Genomic DNA, 20,346 nt, shown 5'->3' with positions numbered 1-20,346 from the left:
TGATTCTCTAGGTCGGTACAATTACAACCACACCAAACATGGACCATTTTCAGAATTTTATTAAGGGAAAAGGATTAAAACTTGTAAAAAAAGAGGGGATTTAAAACTTTTATTGTTATAGATTTAAAAAAAAAAAAAAACTTTCTTTTTTTTCTCCTATGCATGCATACCTATTGGCAACCTGCAATCGGGTGGTGGTGATGGGTGTCACAATGACCACGTAACACGTTCGCAACACTCAAGGGAAGAGGGATAACTAACAAATGAACTGATTCCTCAAGTTTTGCAATTCACTTTTGGCAATATGGAGCAAAAATCTGGCAAATCTATTCTCCCACTGACTTTAGATCAGATATGTCAAACTCTGGCCCGCAGGCTAAATCGGGCCCACAGGGTGAGTATATTTGGCCTGCAATGACTGGCGGGTTCCCCTGACAGACATCGCACTTTCAACCGGTATCGCACTTTTAACTATATGGCATCCAAGCTGCCGATACAGCTGAAGGCAATGATGGAGGAAGGAGCGTCAGCTGACGGTCCCTCTCCCATCATTATACCTCTGCGTCTGACGTCTCAGGGCAGTGGGAGCAAAGACATCATTACCACGCGCCCGCTGTACCGAGATGTGCGGAGGATCTGAAGACAACATGAAGAGACAGGAGCAGCGGGGGAACGGGTAGAGGGAAGTTTTTGTGTGGGGCCATTATACTGTATGGAGCACTATGTGGGCCCATTATACTGTATGGAGCACTATGTGGGGCAATTACTGTATGGAGCACTATGTTGGGCCATTACACTGTATGGAGCACTATGTGAGGCCATTATACTATATGGAGCACTATGTGGGGCCATTACACTATATGAAGCACTATGTGGGACCATTATACTGTATGGAGCATTGTGAGGGGCCATTACACTATATGAAGCACTATGTGGGACCATTATACTGTATGGAGCATTGTGAGGGGCCATTATACTATATGAAGCACTATGTGGGGCAATTACTGTATGGAGCACTATGTGTTGCCATTATAATGTATGGAGCACTATGTGGGTCATCACACTGTATGGAGCACTATGTGATGCCATTATACTGTATGGAGCACTATATGGGGCCATTATACTGTATGGAAGGCAGTACAGGGCCCTGTTATACTGTATGGAGGACTATATGGGGTCATTATAGCGTTTACCATTATATACAGTTGGAGAATCATACTGTGATGGAGTCACCATTCCTTGTAGGTGGATTGAGGGAGGGGGTACAGTAGGGTCACCATACCGTGCATTTGGAAAATAAATACTGTACAGGAGTTCACTGTGGGAGTATCATACTGAGTTTGGGGGCATTTGTGTTTTCATCATACTTTATTATCTGTATTATTCAAGCTTTTTTATCCTTTGTTATTGCATATTTATATTAGGCCATTGGGCCATCTGCTTTTACTGCTCTTACCTAGCATATTATATTATTATATTATTCTAAAATCGGTTAATTAAATTGTACTTTGCTTGTGGGACAACCCCTTTCAATTTGTTTCCATATGAAAAAGTTCATCTTAATATTTGATGATCAGGAAAAACTTCCTCAATTGTAGACATTTTATTAATAAATATCAAGGTTGGTCCCGACTTTTACCGAGCTTTTAATTTGGCCCTCTGTGTATTTGACTTTGACATCCCTTTTAGATGAAGCTAACAGAATGAAGCCGCAAGCTGCTACTTGTGGTCTACCCCGAATAGGCACCTTACGGGGGTATTTCAGTGTCCCTTTCTAGTGCAGAGGTGAGAACTTTGTGTCTCTCGGGACTATTCCCTGACTACTCGGGGAATGACCGCTTCTTTTACTGGATTAGACTATGCCGGGCTCCGCGTGGGCGGGATCTTAATCTATAATGGCCACTGTGTGCCCACCTGTGCGCAGCGGCAGAGGCTGCGAGGATCCAGGAAGGAGAAGATGTAGAGGCTGAGAACTCTCGGGAGCACCGTGCTGAAATCCACAGCGTCTCGGGGGGCTTTCTCCTGGAGATGGCCACTGCAGAATCGAAGCTGCGACACACTGCATCGCTCCAACAGGTCACACAGGACGCGGCGTCTTTGGGCGTCCGACCATTTGTCAAACTGAGAGCGGAAGGAAAAAATGGCAGAATTACTAATGGGTAGAACAAGCTTTGGGGAGACGTCGGAAGAGGAAGGGGCATGGAGTATTTCTAGCGCCACTGTTTCATTGAACGGGGGCCATAACGATCGGACCCTGGTGGCATGTCCCCCAATGGCGTTTCCTCTTGAAACAATGCGCTTTATGGCACTACTGCAAATCCAGCATAAGTTTTGCAGATGGAAATCCTCAGCACAGGAAGTAAGGATGTGAGCTGTGGATAGTAGTCACCGTGGATGGGCCCAGGAATTGGCCCCTGTACAAAAATGGTATATGGGCCCCTTGCAGTCCAATAGCTCATCATAATGCACAATCCCACCTGCTTTGGAGGTGGTAGTGGCCCCGTTTACAATAGGGCCCCTGTGAAGCTGTCCAGGTTCCACCAATTTTATGTCTGCCCCCGTTTGGCCCCAACAAGGCAATGAACCTGAAGGGAACCATCTTATTAAAGTCTACGATGCTTTTTTGAAAAGTTTCTAATTACGGCTTCATGTAATGGAGGCTAATTAAGGTGGGGCCAGGAGAAGGGGTTGATTGATGGATGGGGTTCTTGGTTAGTACATCAAAGACCCCACGCAATAAGAGGCCATTGTACAGGTGTCAGGGCCGTAGCCTGGGTACACAGGTCATCAGATCTCAGATTACTTTCCGTAATGGGGCATCAATCAGCACTCTACCTACAGGCTCAGTCCCCGGCGCTGCAGAACCTCTTACTTCTATATGCTGGAATTTCCAAAGAGCTCAGACAGAGAGGATCTGAATTCAGGGAAGTTCGAGGGCGAAACATAAAATAATTTTTGAAAAATCTGATTGACAGTGCTGATTAGTGTTGGCAAAATCTGCCGGTTATACTGGGGCCATTAGTCAATCTAATGTACTGTATATGGGGGGACACCTGAGAGGTGATTATCGGGGAGAGAAGGATCAGCTTTGCTGAGCTGCAACATTCCCAAAACTTTTATAGGGCGTTCCATTGGGCATTTTACACCATAGAACTGGCGCCAAGAAGTCACTGATTTTTGCGCGTCTCTGTGAGTCATGTCTCAGATCTCAGTCCTGTAAATTCACAGCGGACTACCTGCACTGATACATTGTGACAAACCCTCAACTATGAAAAGTGTTCAGTCTTTGTAGGTGATCCTGCTGTTGGACATCCCCTTTACGTGTCTGTCTATGCATGGGGGACCTCCTCCATCATCCTCTGGTCAGTGCCTCCCATCATTTGCTGAGCATACAGTCCTCCATACAGACACCTGCGCTGGACAAATGTTTGCTCGGCTCTAGAAGGAGCTGAAAAGTAGAACTTTCCTCTACTAAGGGATGTCATTGTCCAGGGAGATGAACGGATTAGAACTAAAAGTACCGAAAACGTCCGACAATCCGGCATCAACATTGGATTTCCAGACTAAAGAGTGTCCGGTACTGGCAGCTTTTAAAACCTGAATGTTATGTATGTATACAATTAGGTCCAGAAATATTTGGACAGTGACACAAGATTTTTGCATTTTTGCTTTTTACCAAAACATATTTTAAGTACTATAATTAATCTGGGGGTAAAATGTCACCTCTCGGCTTTAATTTCAGGCTAGTCACATCCTAATTGGAGGAAGGGATTAGGAATTACAGCTCGTTAATATGTAGCTGCCTCTTTTTAAAGGGACTAAAAGTAATTGGAAATAATCTCAAAAGCTTATTAATAGGTTGCATGGGCTATTCCCTAATTAACCCATCATCAATTAATCCACTAAAAGGTCTGAAGCTGATTCCAGGCGTGGCATTTGCATTTGGAAGCTGTTGCTGTGAACCCAAAAAATGCGGTCAAAGGAGCTCTCAATGGAATAGAAACAGACCATCATTAGGCTGAAAAAAAAATCCATAAAAGAGCAAAAATGTTAGAGGCGGCCAAATCAACAGTTTGGTACATTCTGCAAAAAAAAAAAAAAAAAGGACATTGGTGAGTTTGGGAACTCAAAAGGCCTGGACGTCCACGAAAGACAACAGTGGTGGATGATGGCAGAATCCTTTCCGTGGTGAAGAAAAACTCCATCATAACATCCACCCAAGTGAAGAACAAACTCCAGGAAGTAGGTGTTTCAGTATGTAAGTCTATCAAAAAGAGAAGACTTCATGAGAGTAAACAGAGAGGGTTCACCACAAGGTGTAAACCAGAACTGGCAGCTTCTTTAGATGTTTTTTTGGCAAAGTCTAATATGGCCTTTCTATTTTTCAGGCTGATTAATGGTTTGCACCTTGTGGTCAACCCTCTCTATTTGCTCTCATGAAGTGGAGTATTCTGCAATGGCCGAGGCTTCACCAGATCTCAGCTGATCGAGACGCATTTCACAGGCTGAAGACAAAAGGCAGAAATATAAACAAGCAACATTGAAGTCAAAACAGTAAAGCCGGCAAAGCCGCACACCGGAGGAGACTAGCGATGGTGACGTCCATGGACCCCAGACTTCAGGCCGTCATTGCTGCAAATCCTCACACAAAAGGAGACCAGCGATGGTGACGTCCATGGATCCTAGGCTTCAGGCCATCATTGCTGCAAAGTCTCACACAGGAGGAGACCAGCGATGGTGATGTCCATGGACCCCAGACTTCAGGCCATCATTGCTGCAGAGCCTCACACCAGAGGAAACCAGCGATGATGACGTCTATGGACCCCAGACTTCAGGCCATCATTGCTGCAGAGCCTCACACCAGAGGAGACCAGGGATGGTGATGTCCATGGATCCCAGGCTTCAGACCATCATTGCTGCAAAGCCTCACACCAGAGGAGACCAGTGACTTTGACATCCATGGACCCCAGACTTCAGGCCATCATTGCTGCGAAGCCTCACACAGGAGGAGACCAGCGATGGTGACGTCAATGGACCCCAGGCTTCAGGCTATCACTGCTGCAAAGCCTCACACAGGAGGAGACCAGTGATAGTGACGTTCATGGACCCCAGACTTCAGGCCATCATTGCTGCAAAAGCCTCACACCAGAGGAGACTAGCGATGTCCATGGACCCCAGACTTCAGGCCATCATTGCTGCAAAGCCTCACACCAGAGGAGACAAGCGATGGCGACGTCCATGGACCCCAGACTTCAGGCCGCCATTGCTGCAGAGCCTCACACCAAGGAGACCAGCGATGGTAACGTCCATGGATCCCAGACTTCAGGCTGTCATTGCTGCAGAGCCTCACACCAGAGGAGACGAGTGATGGCGACGTCCATGGACCCCAGACTTCAGGTCATCGCTGCTGCAGAGCCTCACACCAGAGGAGACCAGTGGTGGTGACGTCCATGGACCCCAGGCTTCAGGCCATCATTGCTGCAAAGCCTCACACCGGAGACCAGCGATGGCGACGTCCATGGACCCCAGACTTTAGGCCAACATTGCTGCAGAGCCTCACACCAGAGGAGACGAGCGATGGCGACGTCTATGGACCCCAGACTTCAGAGAGTCATTGCTGCAAAACCTCACAATGGAGGAGACCAGCGATGGTGACGTCCATGGACCCCAGGCTTCAGGCCGTCATTGCTGCAAAGCCTCAAAATGGAGGAGACTAGCGATGGTGATGTCCATGGCGCCTAGATTTCAGGCCGTCATTGCTGCAAAGCCTCACACCGGAGGAGACCAGCGATGGTGACGTCCATGGACCCCAGGCATCAGGCCGTCATTGCTGCAAAGCCTCAAAACGGAGGAGACTAGCGATGGTGATGTCCATGGCGCCTAGGTTTCAGGCCGTCATTGCTGCAAAGCCTCACACCGGAGGAGACCAGCGATGGTGACGTCCATGGACCCCAAGCTTCAGGCCATCATTGCTGCAAAGCCTCACACCGGAGGAGACCAGCGATGGTGACGTCCATGGGCCCCAGACTTCAGGCCGTCATAGTTACATAGTTACATAGTTATTAAGGTTGAAGGAAGACTTTAAGTCCATCTAGTTCAACCCATAGCCTAGCATGCCCTAACATGTTGATCCAGGGGAAGGCAAAAAAAACCCATGTGGTAAGAGTAAGCTCCATCATGGGGAAAAAAATTCCTTCCCGACCCCACATACGGCAATCAGACTAGTTCCCTGGATCAACGCCTTATCAAGGAATCTAATATATATACCCTGTAATATTATACTTTTCCAGAAAGGTATCCAGTCCCCTCTTAAATATAAGCAATGAGTCACTCATTACAACATCATACGGCAGAGAGTTCCATAGTCTCACTGCTCTTACAGTAAAGAATCCGCGTCTGTTATTATGCTTAAACCTTCTTTCCTCCAGACGTAGAGGATGCCCCCTTGTCCCTGTCTCAGGTCTATGATTAAAAAGATCATCAGAAAGGTCTTTGTACTGTCCCCTCATATATTTATACATTAACATAAGATCACCCCTTAGCCTTTGTTTTTCCAAACTAAATAGCCCCAAGTGTAATAACCTATCTTGGTATGGCAGACCCCCCAGTCCTCTAATAACCTTGGTCGCTCTTCTCTGCACCCACTCTAGTTCAGCTATGTCTTTCTTATACACCGGAGACCAGAACTGTGCACAGTATTCTAAGTGTGGTCGCACTAGTGACTTGTATAGAGGTAAAATTATGTTCTCCTCATGAGCATCTATGCCTCTTTTAATGCATCCCATTATTTTATTTGCCTTTGTAGCAGCTGCCTGACACTGGCCACTGAATATGAGTTTGTCATCCACCCATACACCCAGGTCTTTTTCATTGATGGTTTTGCGCAGAGTTTTAGAATTAAGCACATAGTTATACATCTTATTACTTCTACCCAAGTGCATGACTGTCATGAATCCCCAATGGCTAGGGATAGCACAGGACAAGCAAAGTACAAATAAATAACGGACGAGCTCTAGGGTGATGGAACCTGGGCTGACCGCTGCCCTACGCCTGACAAACGCAACTAGAGATAGCCAGGGAGCGTGCCTACGTTGGTTCTAGACGCCACGCACCAGCCTAAGAGCTAACTAGTACTGCAGAGAAAATAAGACCTCACTTGCCTCCAGAGGAATGAACCCCAAAAGATATAGTTGCCCCCTCACATGTATTGACGGTGAAATGAGAGGAAGGCACACACATAGAGATGATATATATAGCTTTAGCAAATTGAGGCCCGCTGTAAACTAGAAAGCAGAAAGATACAAAAGGGGACTGAGCGGTCAGCAAAAAACCCTAATCAAAAATACCATCCTGAGATTACAAGAACCCATGTGCCAACTCATGGCACATGGGGAGAACCTCAGTCCACTAGAGCTACCAGCTAGCATAGAGACATAATAAGCAAGCTGGACAAAAAACCAAACAACTGAAAATCAGCACTTAGCTTATCCTGAAAGATCTGGGAGCAGGTAGGCAGGAACCAAACTGAGCACATCTGAATACATTGATAGCCGGCAAGGGAATGACAGAAAGGCCAGGTAAAATAGGAAACACCCAGTCTCTGATGGACAGGTGGAAACCAAAGGCCGCAACCCACCAAAGTCACCCAGTACCAGCAGCAACCACCAGAGGGAGCCCACAAACAGAATCCACAACAGTACCCCCCCCTTGAGGAGGGGTCACCGAACCCTCACGAGAACCCCCAGGGCGATCAGGGTGAGCTCTATGGAAGGCGCGGACCAAATCAGTCGCATGAACATCGGAGGCGACCACCCAGGAATTATCCTCCTGACCATAACCCTTCCACTTAACCAAATACTGGAGTTTGCGTCTGGAAACACGAGAATCCAAGATCTTCTCAACAACATACTCCAATTCTCCCTCCACCAGCACCGGAGCAGGAGGCTCAACCGAAGGAACAACGGGCACCTCATACCTCCGCAACAACGACCGATGGAACACATTATGAATAGCAAACGATGCTGGGAGATCCAAACGAAAAGATACAGGGTTAAGAATCTCCGAGATCCTATAAGGACCGATGAACCGAGGCTTGAACTTAGGAGAAGAGACCTTCATAGGGACAAAACGAGAAGACAACCACACCAAATCCCCAACAAGAAGTCGGGGACCCACGCGGCGACAGCGATTAGCAAACTGCTGAGTCTTCTCCTGAGATAACTTCAAATTGTCCACCACCTGATTCCAAATCTGATGTAGCCTGTCCACCACCACGTCCACTCCAGGACAATCCGAAGACTCCACCTGACCAGAGGAAAAACGAGGATGAAACCCCGAATTACAAAAAAAAAGGAGAGACCAGCGTGGCAGAACTAGCCCGATTATTAAGAGCAAATTCGGCCAGTGGCAAAAAAGCAACCCAGTCATCTTGATCAGCAGAAACAAAACACCTCAAATAAGTTTCCAAGGTCTGATTAGTTCGCTCCGTCTGGCCATTCGTCTGAGGATGGAATGCAGACGAAAAAGACAAATCAATGCCCATCTTGGCACAAAACGTCCGCCAAAATCTAGACACAAACTGGGATCCCCTGTCAGAAACGATATTCTCCGGAATCCCATGCAAACGAACCACGTTCTGAAAAAATAAAGGGACCAACTCAGAGGAGGAGGGCAACTTAGGCAAGGGCACCAAATTAACCATCTTAGAAAAGCGGTCACACACAACCCAGATAACGGACATTTTCTGTGAAACCGGGAGATCAGAAATAAAATCCATGGAAATGTGCGTCCAAGGCCTCTTCGGGATGGGCAAGGATAACAACAACCCACTGGCCCGAGAACAGCAAGGCTTAGCTCGAGCACACACTTCACAAGACTGCACAAAGGTACGCACATCCCTAGACAAGGAAGGCCACCAAAAAGACCTGGCCACCAAGTCTCTAGTACCAAATATTCCAGGATGACCAGCCAACACAGAAGAATGGACCTCGGAGATGACTCTACTGGTCCAATCATCCGGGACAAACAGTCTTTCTGGTGGACAACGATCCGGTTTATCCACCTGAAACTCCTGCAATGCACGTCGCAAGTCTGGGGATACGGCGGACAATATTACCCCATCCCTAAGGATACCAGTAGGCCCAGAGTCTCCAGGAGAGTCAGGCACAAAACTCCTGGAAAGAGCATCTGCCTTCACATTCTTTGAACCTGGCAGGTATGAAACCACAAAATCGAAACGAGAAAAAAACAACGACCAACGAGCCTGTCTAGGATTCAAACGCCTGGCAGACTCAAGGTAAATGAGATTCTTGTGATCAGTCAAGACCACCACACGATGTTTAGCACCCTCAAGCCAATGACGCCACTCCTCAAATGCCCACTTCATGGCCAAAAGCTCCCGATTACCCACATCATAATTGCGCTCGGCGGGCGAGAATTTTCTAGAGAAGAATGCACATGGCTTCATCACCGAGCCATTAGAACGTCTCTGTGACAAAACTGCCCCCGCTCTAATCTCGGAAGCATCAACCTCAACCTGAAAAGGAAGTGAAACATCTGGTTGACACAACACAGGAGCAGAAGAAAACCGGCGCTTAAGTTCCCGAAAGGCCTCCACAGCCGCAGGAGACCAATCAGCAACATCAGCACCCTTTTTAGTCAAATCAGTCAAAGGTTTAACAATACTGGAAAAATTAGCAATGAACCGACGATAAAAATTAGCAAACCCCAAGAACTTCTGAAGGCTCTTAACAGATGTAGGTTGTGTCCAGTCACAAATAGCCTGAACCTTGACGGGATCCATCTCAATAGTAGAAGGAGAAAAAATGTACCCCAAAAAAGAAATCTTCTGGACTCCGAAGAGACACTTTGAGCCCTTCACAAACAGAGAATTGGCCCGCAGAACCTGAAACACCTTCCTGACCTGTAGAACATGAGACTCCCAGTCATCAGAAAACACCAAAATATCATCCAAATACACAATCATAAACTTATCCAGATATTCACGGAAAATATTGTGCATAAAGGACTGAAAGACTGACGGAGCATTGGAGAGTCCAAAAGGCATTACCAAATACTCAAAATGGCCCTCAGGCGTATTAAATGCGGTTTTCCACTCATCACCCTGTTTTATCCGCACCAGATTATACGCACCGCGAAGATCTATCTTAGTGAACCACCTAGCCCCCTTAATGCGAGCAAACAAATCAGTTAATAATGGCAATGGATACTGATATTTGACTGTAATCTTATTCAGAAGGCGATAATCTATACAAGGCCTCAGGGAACCATCTTTTTTTGCCACGAAAAAAAAACCTGCTCCCAGAGGGGACGAAGATGGACGAATATGTCCCTTTTCCAAGGACTCCTTAATATAATTCCGCATAGCAGTATGCTCTGGCAGTGACAGATTAAATAAACGACCCTTAGGGAACTTACTGCCAGGAATCAATTCTATAGCACAGTCACACTCTCTATGAGGAGGGAGCGAATTGAGCTTAGGCTCCTCAAAAACATCCCTATAGTCAGACAAAAACGCAGGGATCTCAGAAGGAGTAGATGAAGCGATTGAAATCGGAGGTGCATCACCATGAACCCCCTGACATCCCCAGCTTAACACAGACATTGTTTTCCAGTCCAGGACAGGATTATGAGTTTGTAACCATGGCAGACCAAGCACTAGTACATCATGTAAATTATACAGTACAAGGAAGCGAATCACCTCCTGATGAACGGGAGTCATGCGCATGGTCACTTGTGTCCAGTACTGCGGTTTATTCATAGCCAATGGTGTAGAGTCAATTCCCTTCAGAGGAATAGGAACTTCCAGAGGCTCCAGACTAAAACCGCAGCGTTTAGCAAATGACCAATCCATAAGACTCAGGGCAGCGCCCGAATCCACATAGGCATCGACGGAAATGGAAGACAGTGAAAAAATCAGAGTCACAGACAAAATGAACTTAGGCTGCAGAGTACCAATGGCAAAAGATTTATCAACCCTTTTTGTGCGTTTAGAGCATGCTGATATAACATGAGCTGAATCACCACAATAAAAACACAATCCATTTTTCCGCCTATAATTTTGCCGTTCACTTCTGGACTGAATTCTATCACATTGCATAGTCTCAGGTGCCTGTTCAGAAGACACCGCCAACTGATGCACGGGTTTGCGCTCCCGTAAACGCCGATCAATCTGAATGGCCATAGCCATAGACTCATTCAGACCTGTAGGCGTAGGGAACCCCACCATAACATCCTTAATGGCCTCAGAAAGACCATTTCTGAAGTTTGCAGCCAGGGCGCACTCATTCCACTGAGTAAGCACCGACCATTTCCGAAATTTTTGACAATATATTTCCGCTTCATCATGCCCCTGAGAGAGGGCTAATAAAGCCTTTTCAGCCTGAATCTCCAGGTTAGGTTCCTCATAGAGCAATCCCAATGCCAGAAAAAACGCATCCACACTGAGCAATGCAGGATCCCCTGGTGCCAATGCAAATGCCCAATTCTGAGGGTCGCCCCGCAGGAAAGATATTACAATCTTGACCTGTTGAGCAGGGTCTCCAGAGGAGCGAGATTTTAAAGAAAGAAACAATTTACAATTATTCCTGAAATTCAGGAAGGTAGATCTATCTCCAGAAAAGAACTCTGGAATAGGAATTCTAGGTTCAGACATGGGAGTGTGAACAACAAAATCCTGTATGTTTTGAACTTTTGCCGCGAGATTACTCAGGCTGGAAGCCAAACTCTGGACATCCATGTTAAACAGCTAAGATCAGAGCCATTCAAGGGTTAAGAGGAGGTAAGAAGCAGCTAGACAGCAATTAAGGGCTAGGCAGCAAAACTCTGAAGGGAAAAAAAAAAAAAAATTTCCCTTAAACACTTCTATTTCTCCTGCTTCAGCCCAAAATATTAACACTTTGTGGGCCGGCTATACTGTCATGAATCCCCAATGGCTAGGGATAGCACAGGACAAACAAAGTACAAATATATAACGGACGAGCTCTAGGGTGATGGAACCTGGGCTGACCGCTGCCCTACGCCTGACAAACGCAACTAGAGATAGCCAGGGAGCGTGCCTACGTTGGTTCTAGACGCCACGCACCAGCCTAAGAGCTAACTAGTACTGCAGAGAAAATAAGACCTCACTTGCCTCCAGAGGAATGAACCCCAAAAGATATAGTTGCCCCCTCACATGTATTGACGGTGAAATGAGAGGAAGGCACACACATAGAGATGATATATATAGCTTTAGCAAATTGAGGCCCGCTGTAAACTAGAAAGCAGAAAGATACAAAAGGGGACTGAGCGGTCAGCAAAAAACCCTAATCAAAAATACCATCCTGAGATTACAAGAACCCATGTGCCAACTCATGGCACATGGGGAGAACCTCAGTCCACTAGAGCTACCAGCATAGAGACATAATAAGCAAGCTGGACAAAAAACCAAACAACTGAAAATCAGCACTTAGCTTATCCTGAAAGATCTGGGAGCAGGTAGGCAGGAACCAAACTGAGCACATCTGAATACATTGATAGCCGGCAAGGGAATGACAGAAAGGCCAGGTAAAATAGGAAACACCCAGTCTCTGATGGACAGGTGGAAACCAAAGGCCGCAACCCACCAAAGTCACCCAGTACCAGCAGCAACCACCAGAGGGAGCCCACAAACAGAATCCACAACACATGACCTTACATTTATCCCCATTAAAGCTCATTTGCCATTTATCAGCCCAAGCTTCTAGTTTACATAAATCATCCTGTAATATAAAATTGTCCTCCCCTGTATTGATTACCCTGCAGAGTTTAGTGTCATCTGCAAATATTGAAATTCTACTCTGAATGCCCCCTACAAGGTCATTAATAAATATGTTAAAAAGAAGAGGGCCCAATACTGACCCCTGTGGTACCCCACTACTAACCGTGACCCAGTCCGAGTGTGCTCCATTAATAACCACCCTTTGTTTCCTATCCCTGAGCCAGCTCTCAACCCACTTACACATATTTTCCCCTATCCCCATTATTCTCATTTTATGTATCAACCTTTTGTGTGGCACCGTATCAAAAGCTTTTGAAAAGTCCATATACACTACATCTACTGGGTTCCCTTGGTCCAGACCGGAACTTACCTCTTCATAGAAGCTGATCAAATTAGTCTGACATGATCGGTCCCTAGTAAACCCGTGCTGATACTGGGTCATGAGGTTATTCCTCTTCAGATACTCCAGCATAGCATCCCTTAGAATGCCCTCCAGGATTTTACCCACAGTAGAGGTTAAACTTACTGGCTTATAATTTCCGAGTTCAGTTTTTGTCCCCTTTTTGAATATTGGCACCACATTTGCTATACGCCAGTCCTGTGGTACAGACCCTGTTATTATGGAGTCTTTAAAGATTAAAAATAATGGTCTATCAATGACTGTACTTAGTTCCTGCAGTACTCGGGGATGTATCCCATCCGGGCCCGGAGATTTGTCAATTTTTGTGATTTTTAGACGCCTCCGTACTTCCTGCTGGGTTAAGCAGGTAACATTAAATTGGGAATTATTATCACTAGTCATATTGGCTGCCATGGGATTTTCTTTTGTAAATACTGATGAAAAAAAGTCATTTAGCATATTGGCTTTTTCCTCATCCTCATCCACCATTTCCCCCAGACTATTTTTAAGGGGACCAACACTGTCATTTTTTAGTTTCTTACTATTTATATAGTTAAAGAATATTTTGGGGTTATTTTTACTCTCTCTGGCAATGAGTCTCTCTGTCTCAATCTTTGCTACCTTGATTTGCTTTTTACATAATTTATTTAATTTTTTGTATTTATTTAATGCCTCCTCACTACCTACTTCCTTTAATTCTTTAAATGCTTTCTTTTTGTCACTTATTGCGCCCCTTACAGCTCTATTTAGCCATATTGGTTTCCTCCTATTTCTAGTATGCTTGTTCCCATACGGTATATACTGTGCACAGGTCCTATCCAGGATGCTAATAAATGTCTCCCACTTTCTTTGTGTACTTTTATGTCTCAGGATATCGTCCCAGTTAATTGCACCAAGATCCTCTCTCATCCGTTGGAAATTTGCCCTCCTGAAGTTTAGTGTCCTTGTCACCCCTCTACTACACATCTTATTAAAGGAGACATGAAAACTTATTATTTTGTGATCACTATTCCCCAAGTGACCCCCAACCCTTATATTTGCTATGCGGTCTGGCCTGTTGGTTAATATTAGGTCTAGCAGTGCCCCCCTCCTTGTTGGGTCCTGAACCAGTTGTGAAAGGTAATTGTCTCTCATAGTTGTCAAAAAACGACTACCTTTACTGGAACTGCAGGTTTCTGTTCCCCAATCTATTTTAGGGTAGTTGAAGTCCCCCATAATAATGACTTCTCCTTGAGTCGCAGCTTCATCTATTTGCTTTACGAGGATATTCTCCATTGCTTCCATTATTTTTGGAGATTTATAACAAACCCCTATCAGTAATTTATTATTTTTTCCCCCTCCCCTTATCTCCACCCACAGGGACTCTACATTTTCATTAGATTCACCTATATTATCACGCAGGATGGGTTTTAAGGTCGATTTTACATACAGACACACCCCACCCCCTCGCTTATCTGTACGGTCATTTCTGAAAAGGCTATAGCCCTGCAAGTTAACAGCCCAGTCATGGCTCTCATCCAGCCACGTCTCAGATATCCCCACCATGTCATAATTATGCTCCAACAAGATTAGTTCTAATTCGTCCATTTTGTTGGCGAGGCTTCTGGCATTAGTATACATGCACTTGATGTTCCTCTCTGTACCTCTATTCTTTCTTAAATTACTAACTGTTCTAACCCCACCCCCCATGCCACCGCCACCCCCAACTTCCTTATTTGTGCCCAGGTCTCTATCTGCACTATCTTCCCCTCCTATAAAATGAATACCCTCCCCCCAATCCCTAGTTTAAACACTCCTCCAACCTTCTAACCATTTTCTCCTCCAGCACAGCTGCACCTTCCCCATTGAGGTGCAGCCCATCCCTAGCGTAGAGCCTGTAGCCAACTGAGAAGTCGGCCCAGTTCTGCAGGAACCCAAACCCCTCCTTCCTACACCAATTCTTGAGCCACTTATTAACCTCCCTAATCTCCCGTTGCCTCTCTGGCGTGGCACGTGGTACAGGCAGTATTTCAGAAAATACCACGTTGGAGGTCCTTGCTTTCAGCTTGCAGCCTAATTCCCTGAAATCATCTTTAAGGACCTTCCACCTACCTCTAACTTTGTCATTTGTGCCAATGTGCACCATGACCGCTGGGTCCTCACCAGCCCCTCCCAGTAATCTGTCCACCCGATCAGCGATGTGTTGGACTCGAGCGCCAGGTAGGCAGCACACCGTCCGATGATCCCTGTCTTTGTGACAGATTGCCCTATCTGTTCCCCTAATAATTGAGTCCCCCACTACCAGCACCTGTCTGGCCTGCCCTGCTCTCCTATTTCCCTCCTTACTGGAGCAGTCACTCCTCCGGCTTTCAGAGGACATGCCTGGCTGCAGCAGTGCTACCCCTGTACTGGCACCCCCCTCATCTGCCAACTTAGCAAACTTATTGGGGTGTGCCAGATCAGGACTAGCCTCCCTGGCACTCTTCCCTCTACCCCGCTTCCTAACTGTCACCCAGCTAACTGCCTCACTGTCCTGCAGCTCCATCCTACCATCCCCCTCCTCATCTATCCCATTGAGCGTCTGCTCTGTGAGCAGAAGACTCCTCTCCATATTGTCTATGGATCTTAGTGTTGCCAGCTGCACATTTAGATCCAGTATCTGGGTTTCCAAATGCACAACGTGCTCACATCTCGCACAGCAGTATGCACCCTCGACCGGCTGATCAAGGACTGCATACATGTGGCAAGATGTGCACTGGATGGCATTAACAATAGTGGAGCACATTTCCTAATGGGGATTGCACCAGACAGAAACGTTAAATAAAAATAAATACAAAGTATTAATTAACACTTGGAACAGCAATTCCTCCCTTGGAAACTCCCTGATTCCAAAGTCACTGAATCACAAGTCACACTTACCGCCGTCCACACTTACGCTCAGGTCACACTCAGCTCGCTCACACTCGCTATGCTGAAGATTTAAAGATTTTTTTTTCCTCTATTTCCCTTCAACAACAAGCCACCTTGCTGTTCAAATGCACTTCCAAAAAGGAAAGCAAAGCTGCAAAGCCTCAAAACAGAGGAGACTAGCGATGGTGATGTCCATGGCGCCTAGGTTTCACACCATCATTGCTGCAAAGCCTCACACCGGAGGAGACCAGCGATGGCAACATCCATGGATCACAGACTATAGGCCGTCATTGCTGCAAAGGATTCTCCATAAATTACTAAAAATGAACATTTTACTTATGGTAAAGTTAATGTGCCCAATTACTATTGAGCCCCTGAAATGAGGAGGCTTTGTAGAAAAATGGTTGCATTTCCTAAACGTTTCACAGGATATTTTTTGTTCAACCCCATTAACTAAATCTGTTTCCATTTTGATTCCATCTCAGTTGTTTCATTTGACATAAAAAAAAGTGGCCTGCAGAGCTGAAATCAAGAAGATTCGGTTACAGCCCAAATATTTCTGGACCTAACTGTATACAACTATATTACGCTTCTTTCCTGTTAGCTCTCAGGTTGCTCACCTCCACATCCTATCATTGCCCTCTGCTGATTTTGGGTCTATATAGGTAATAATTACATAGTGCGCCACCATATAGCATCAGGCCTGTGTGCTCAGGAGCTGCCGGTATCTCTGTCTGTGTAGGAAATGTACAGAATATTCACTATCATCACCATTACACGGCTTACATACAGATAAAATGCAATTCTCAAAATTGCTCCTGGAAACAGTCAGCATGTTTGTCATCAGGCACACCACAAAAACGTATCTAGGGCACTTTGGCCTCAACAGCAGAATAGTGATTGCAGCTCTGGGGTATAATACAGGATGTAACTCAGGATCAGTAATGTAATATATGTACACAGTGACTGCACCAGCAGAATAGTGAGTGCAGCTCTGGAGTATAATACAGGATGTAACTCAGGATCAGTAATGTAATGTATGTACACAGTGACTGCACCAGCAGAATAGTGAGTGCAGCTCTGGAGTATAATACAGGATGTAACTCAGGATCAGTAATGTAATGTATGTACACAGTGACTGCACCAGCAGAATAGTGAGTGCAGCTCTGGAGTATAATACAGGATGTAACTCAGGATCAGTAATGTAATGTATGTACACAGTGACTGCACCAGCAGAATAGTGAGCGCAGCTCTGGAGTATAATACAGGATGTAACTCCGGATTAGTAATGTAATGTATGTACACAGTGACTGCACCAGCAGAATAGTGAGTGCATCTCTGGAGTATAATACTGGATGTAACTCCGGATTAGTAATGTAATGTATGTACACAGTGACTGCACCAGCAGAATAGTGAGTGCAGCTCTGGGGTATAATACAGGATGTAACTCCGGATTAGTAATGTATGTACACAGTGACTGTACTATGTGTGTAGACTTTATATAAGACCTGCAGCCGGATGGGACATGAATCTCCATCTCTGGGGCAATAATGAGCATTTCTGTTACTATGATGACATTACAGAAGTAGAATAACATACAAATGCCGATGTCACACAATTTCTATGGACACAATGTAATGATATTGATCATGGGCGACAGGCGCAGAAGTGACTTATACATCACGTGAATGGTGGACGGAGGATCGCCTCGTACCCACTTTCCTAATAATGCTCTTCTTTCTTCGAACACCTATGTAAATATAAAGGATGACAGCAGTAAATCACATGTATGGAGCGCACACAGGATACAATGCAGCACACTGGGAAACAAGCCTGCGGCCCAAGGGCGACACGACGCCCCGCTCTCTGCATTTCTATATAAAGCCGAGTCATTATCTTCTGCTCTCATTATCGTTAACTGCTCAGAAGTTTTCTTTTTGGGTTCTTCCACCATTTCCAAGATCTCTGCTTTGCAAAGTGGAAACCTTCCTGTTTACATTCAGGGGCCGAAATCCCTTAAGGACCGCGCTCTCCCTTGGGAACAAGAGCAAAGAAGAATGTTCTCATTCACTGACAGCAAGTTGTGGATCTTAACCCTTTCCTGATGGCGACAATTTTCATTTTTGCATATTTTTCCCCCTTTTTTCCTTTTATTTTTCCATCTCTATCGCTGTATAAAGGCTAGTTAGTTGCAGTTTGACACCGTTCATCTTACCATATAATGTATTGGGGAAAAAATTCCAAATGCGGTGAAATGGGGTAAAAAATGCAATTCTGGCATATTTTTTTAGCCTCCATAGGGAACTTGAACCTGTAACCTGTGTATTATATACTGCTATACTTAAATGGATGTTATCCATATTATTAATTAGCTTTAATTAGTTAGACAGCATGAACATAAGCAAGTTTGCAATTGACTTGCTTTTCCTAGCTGCTGTCGTTCTCCTGCAATGACAGCTTTTATCTTGCACAGTGTATAGCTAGCTTCCATGAAGCCTGGCCTCCAGACCCTAGCTGAGAGTGTGCAATGGTTACATAGTTACATTCCGGTAGAAGAGTTAACTTCTAACAGCCCAGTGACCTCTCTCCATCAGTAAGCTGCACACCTCTTCCCTCTCCCTCCATTCTAGCTCCTGACAAGATGCTGTTATCTATCTTGTAAAATTATCAGTTCTCAGCTCCGGATTCTTCCAGCACAGTTCTTCTAATAACGGCTCTCATTGTCCCAAACTTGTTCTAATGCCCTGTTATCTCTATGTGAAATTACAGTGACACCACTATATATATAAATAGTATAGTATATTAGCAGAACTTGTGCTGAGCTTCATAGTGCTACTAATACTACAGCTCTACTGCTCACCAGAACTGACACTCAAGGAAAAGACCCCAGAAGTGAGGAGACTGTAAGGAGACCACATAGGTCTGAGATGCTCAAAAGACAATTTGAAAGTACCCTTTTAAAGAGCTTGTACAAAACTTTGCGCAGTGGACCTGATGTGTGAATAGTATGAAACTCTGCCATATTCTTCTATCGGCACTCCCCTGGATCCAGCGATGGCTGCTCTGTGGTCTGCGTGGATATAGAAAGCTGGGATTTCACGGGAGCACTGCAGGCAGTGATTGGCTGCAGAGGTCAGGTGACTTAAACAGGGCTTCATTGGATGCTTTATGCTGACGGGCTGCTTAAAATTACCGGACTGCTCCACTGATACATTGTAACAAGTTTTTGGGGACAGAACTTAGTGGTGCTGCTTTGCTACGCTTACTAAGATGCCCTGAAACGATACACTGTAACAAAGCCTCAGCCGGACCGGTCTGTCTTAATGTCTGATGAATGTTTCCATTCTCCAACAGTAAGGAGAGATCTTGAGGCAATACAAAGAATATTAGAAAGTTTCAGAACTCTTCACTAAACTTTAACCATTCTTGTGCGCCCCTGGCCTCCCACCTTGTCGTTCATCAGCGGGTGGTTCAGGGGGGTCCAGGTGCTCATTTTCGTCTGCATCTTCGCCCCCTCCGTGTTCTTAGGTGGAGCAAACGCCATTTCTTCTATTTCTACATTTTGGGAAAAGAAAGAAGAGAGTTGACGGTGCGTGCTGCGCCATATTTACCCAGTCCACTCGCCCGTGCAGCGTCACCGTCACACAAAGACTTCGCTTATTTTAGTTTCGCTCACACAGAAATGGAATTTTTCCCGGTCACTCGGGATTACAGCTCCGGGGTGTTTGACTTGCGCAGCGGCTGCAGCCATTTGTCACAGGTGACATGTTTGGACAGATTATGACACGCGGATTGTGGATCTGATTCCTGTACGTTACGTGAAATTTAAACAAGAGCCGCACCTACGATCCCGAGCCGTCCTGCACCAGCGCGGGGGTCCGAAATATTCCTGGGGGCTGACATACTATGTGATTAGGGAGGTAAAGAACCTGCACAACCCATTAAAGAAGGACTCCGGCTTTTCTCAGACCCAACGCTCATACATGACCAGTTATGAGAAGGAAAATCAACGGGATTCAGAAAAGCATTTCATAAAATCCGGTCATCACCCCAAAAACTAATAGAGAACACACATTAAAGAAATATATGACCCCCAAATCAGATGCCTCAAATAGAGACCCCCCATTATATACAGACCTTCAACCAGGTGATTTGTAAAGAGACCCCAGACCAGATTCTCCATCTATACAGACATCAGGCCATGGCCCCCCAAACTATACAGACCCCAGACCAGTTCACCAATCTAAAAAGATCCCAAGCTAGATCCCCATCTATACAGATTAACCCAATCTATGCAGAC

The 20,346-nt window shown here is 45.5% G+C and overlaps 1 protein-coding gene across 2 annotated transcripts in view; it reads right to left on the bottom strand.

Moving 5' to 3' along the window:
* The window catches only part of FBXO16 (F-box protein 16), a 56,395-nt gene that overhangs the window by 13,288 nt on the left and 22,761 nt on the right, over positions 1–20,346 (bottom strand). For both annotated transcript variants that reach the window (XM_077291740.1, XM_077291741.1), the window contains exons 2-4: positions 19,495–19,601; positions 17,761–17,796; positions 1,915–2,121 (exon numbers count right to left, since the gene is read on the bottom strand). In XM_077291740.1, the coding sequence (XP_077147855.1) occupies positions 1,915–2,121; positions 17,761–17,796; positions 19,495–19,590 (339 nt within the window). In that variant the 5' untranslated portion in view covers positions 19,591–19,601. The remainder of the gene's footprint in view (positions 1–1,914; positions 2,122–17,760; positions 17,797–19,494; positions 19,602–20,346) is intronic.

The sequence above is a fragment of the Ranitomeya variabilis genome, chromosome 2, assembly GCF_051348905.1.
Source record: "Ranitomeya variabilis isolate aRanVar5 chromosome 2, aRanVar5.hap1, whole genome shotgun sequence".
Taxonomy (NCBI): Eukaryota; Metazoa; Chordata; class Amphibia; order Anura; family Dendrobatidae; genus Ranitomeya; species Ranitomeya variabilis.
The sequence above is the reverse complement of the archived record's forward strand: the minus strand, read 5'-3'. Positions and strand labels throughout refer to the sequence as shown.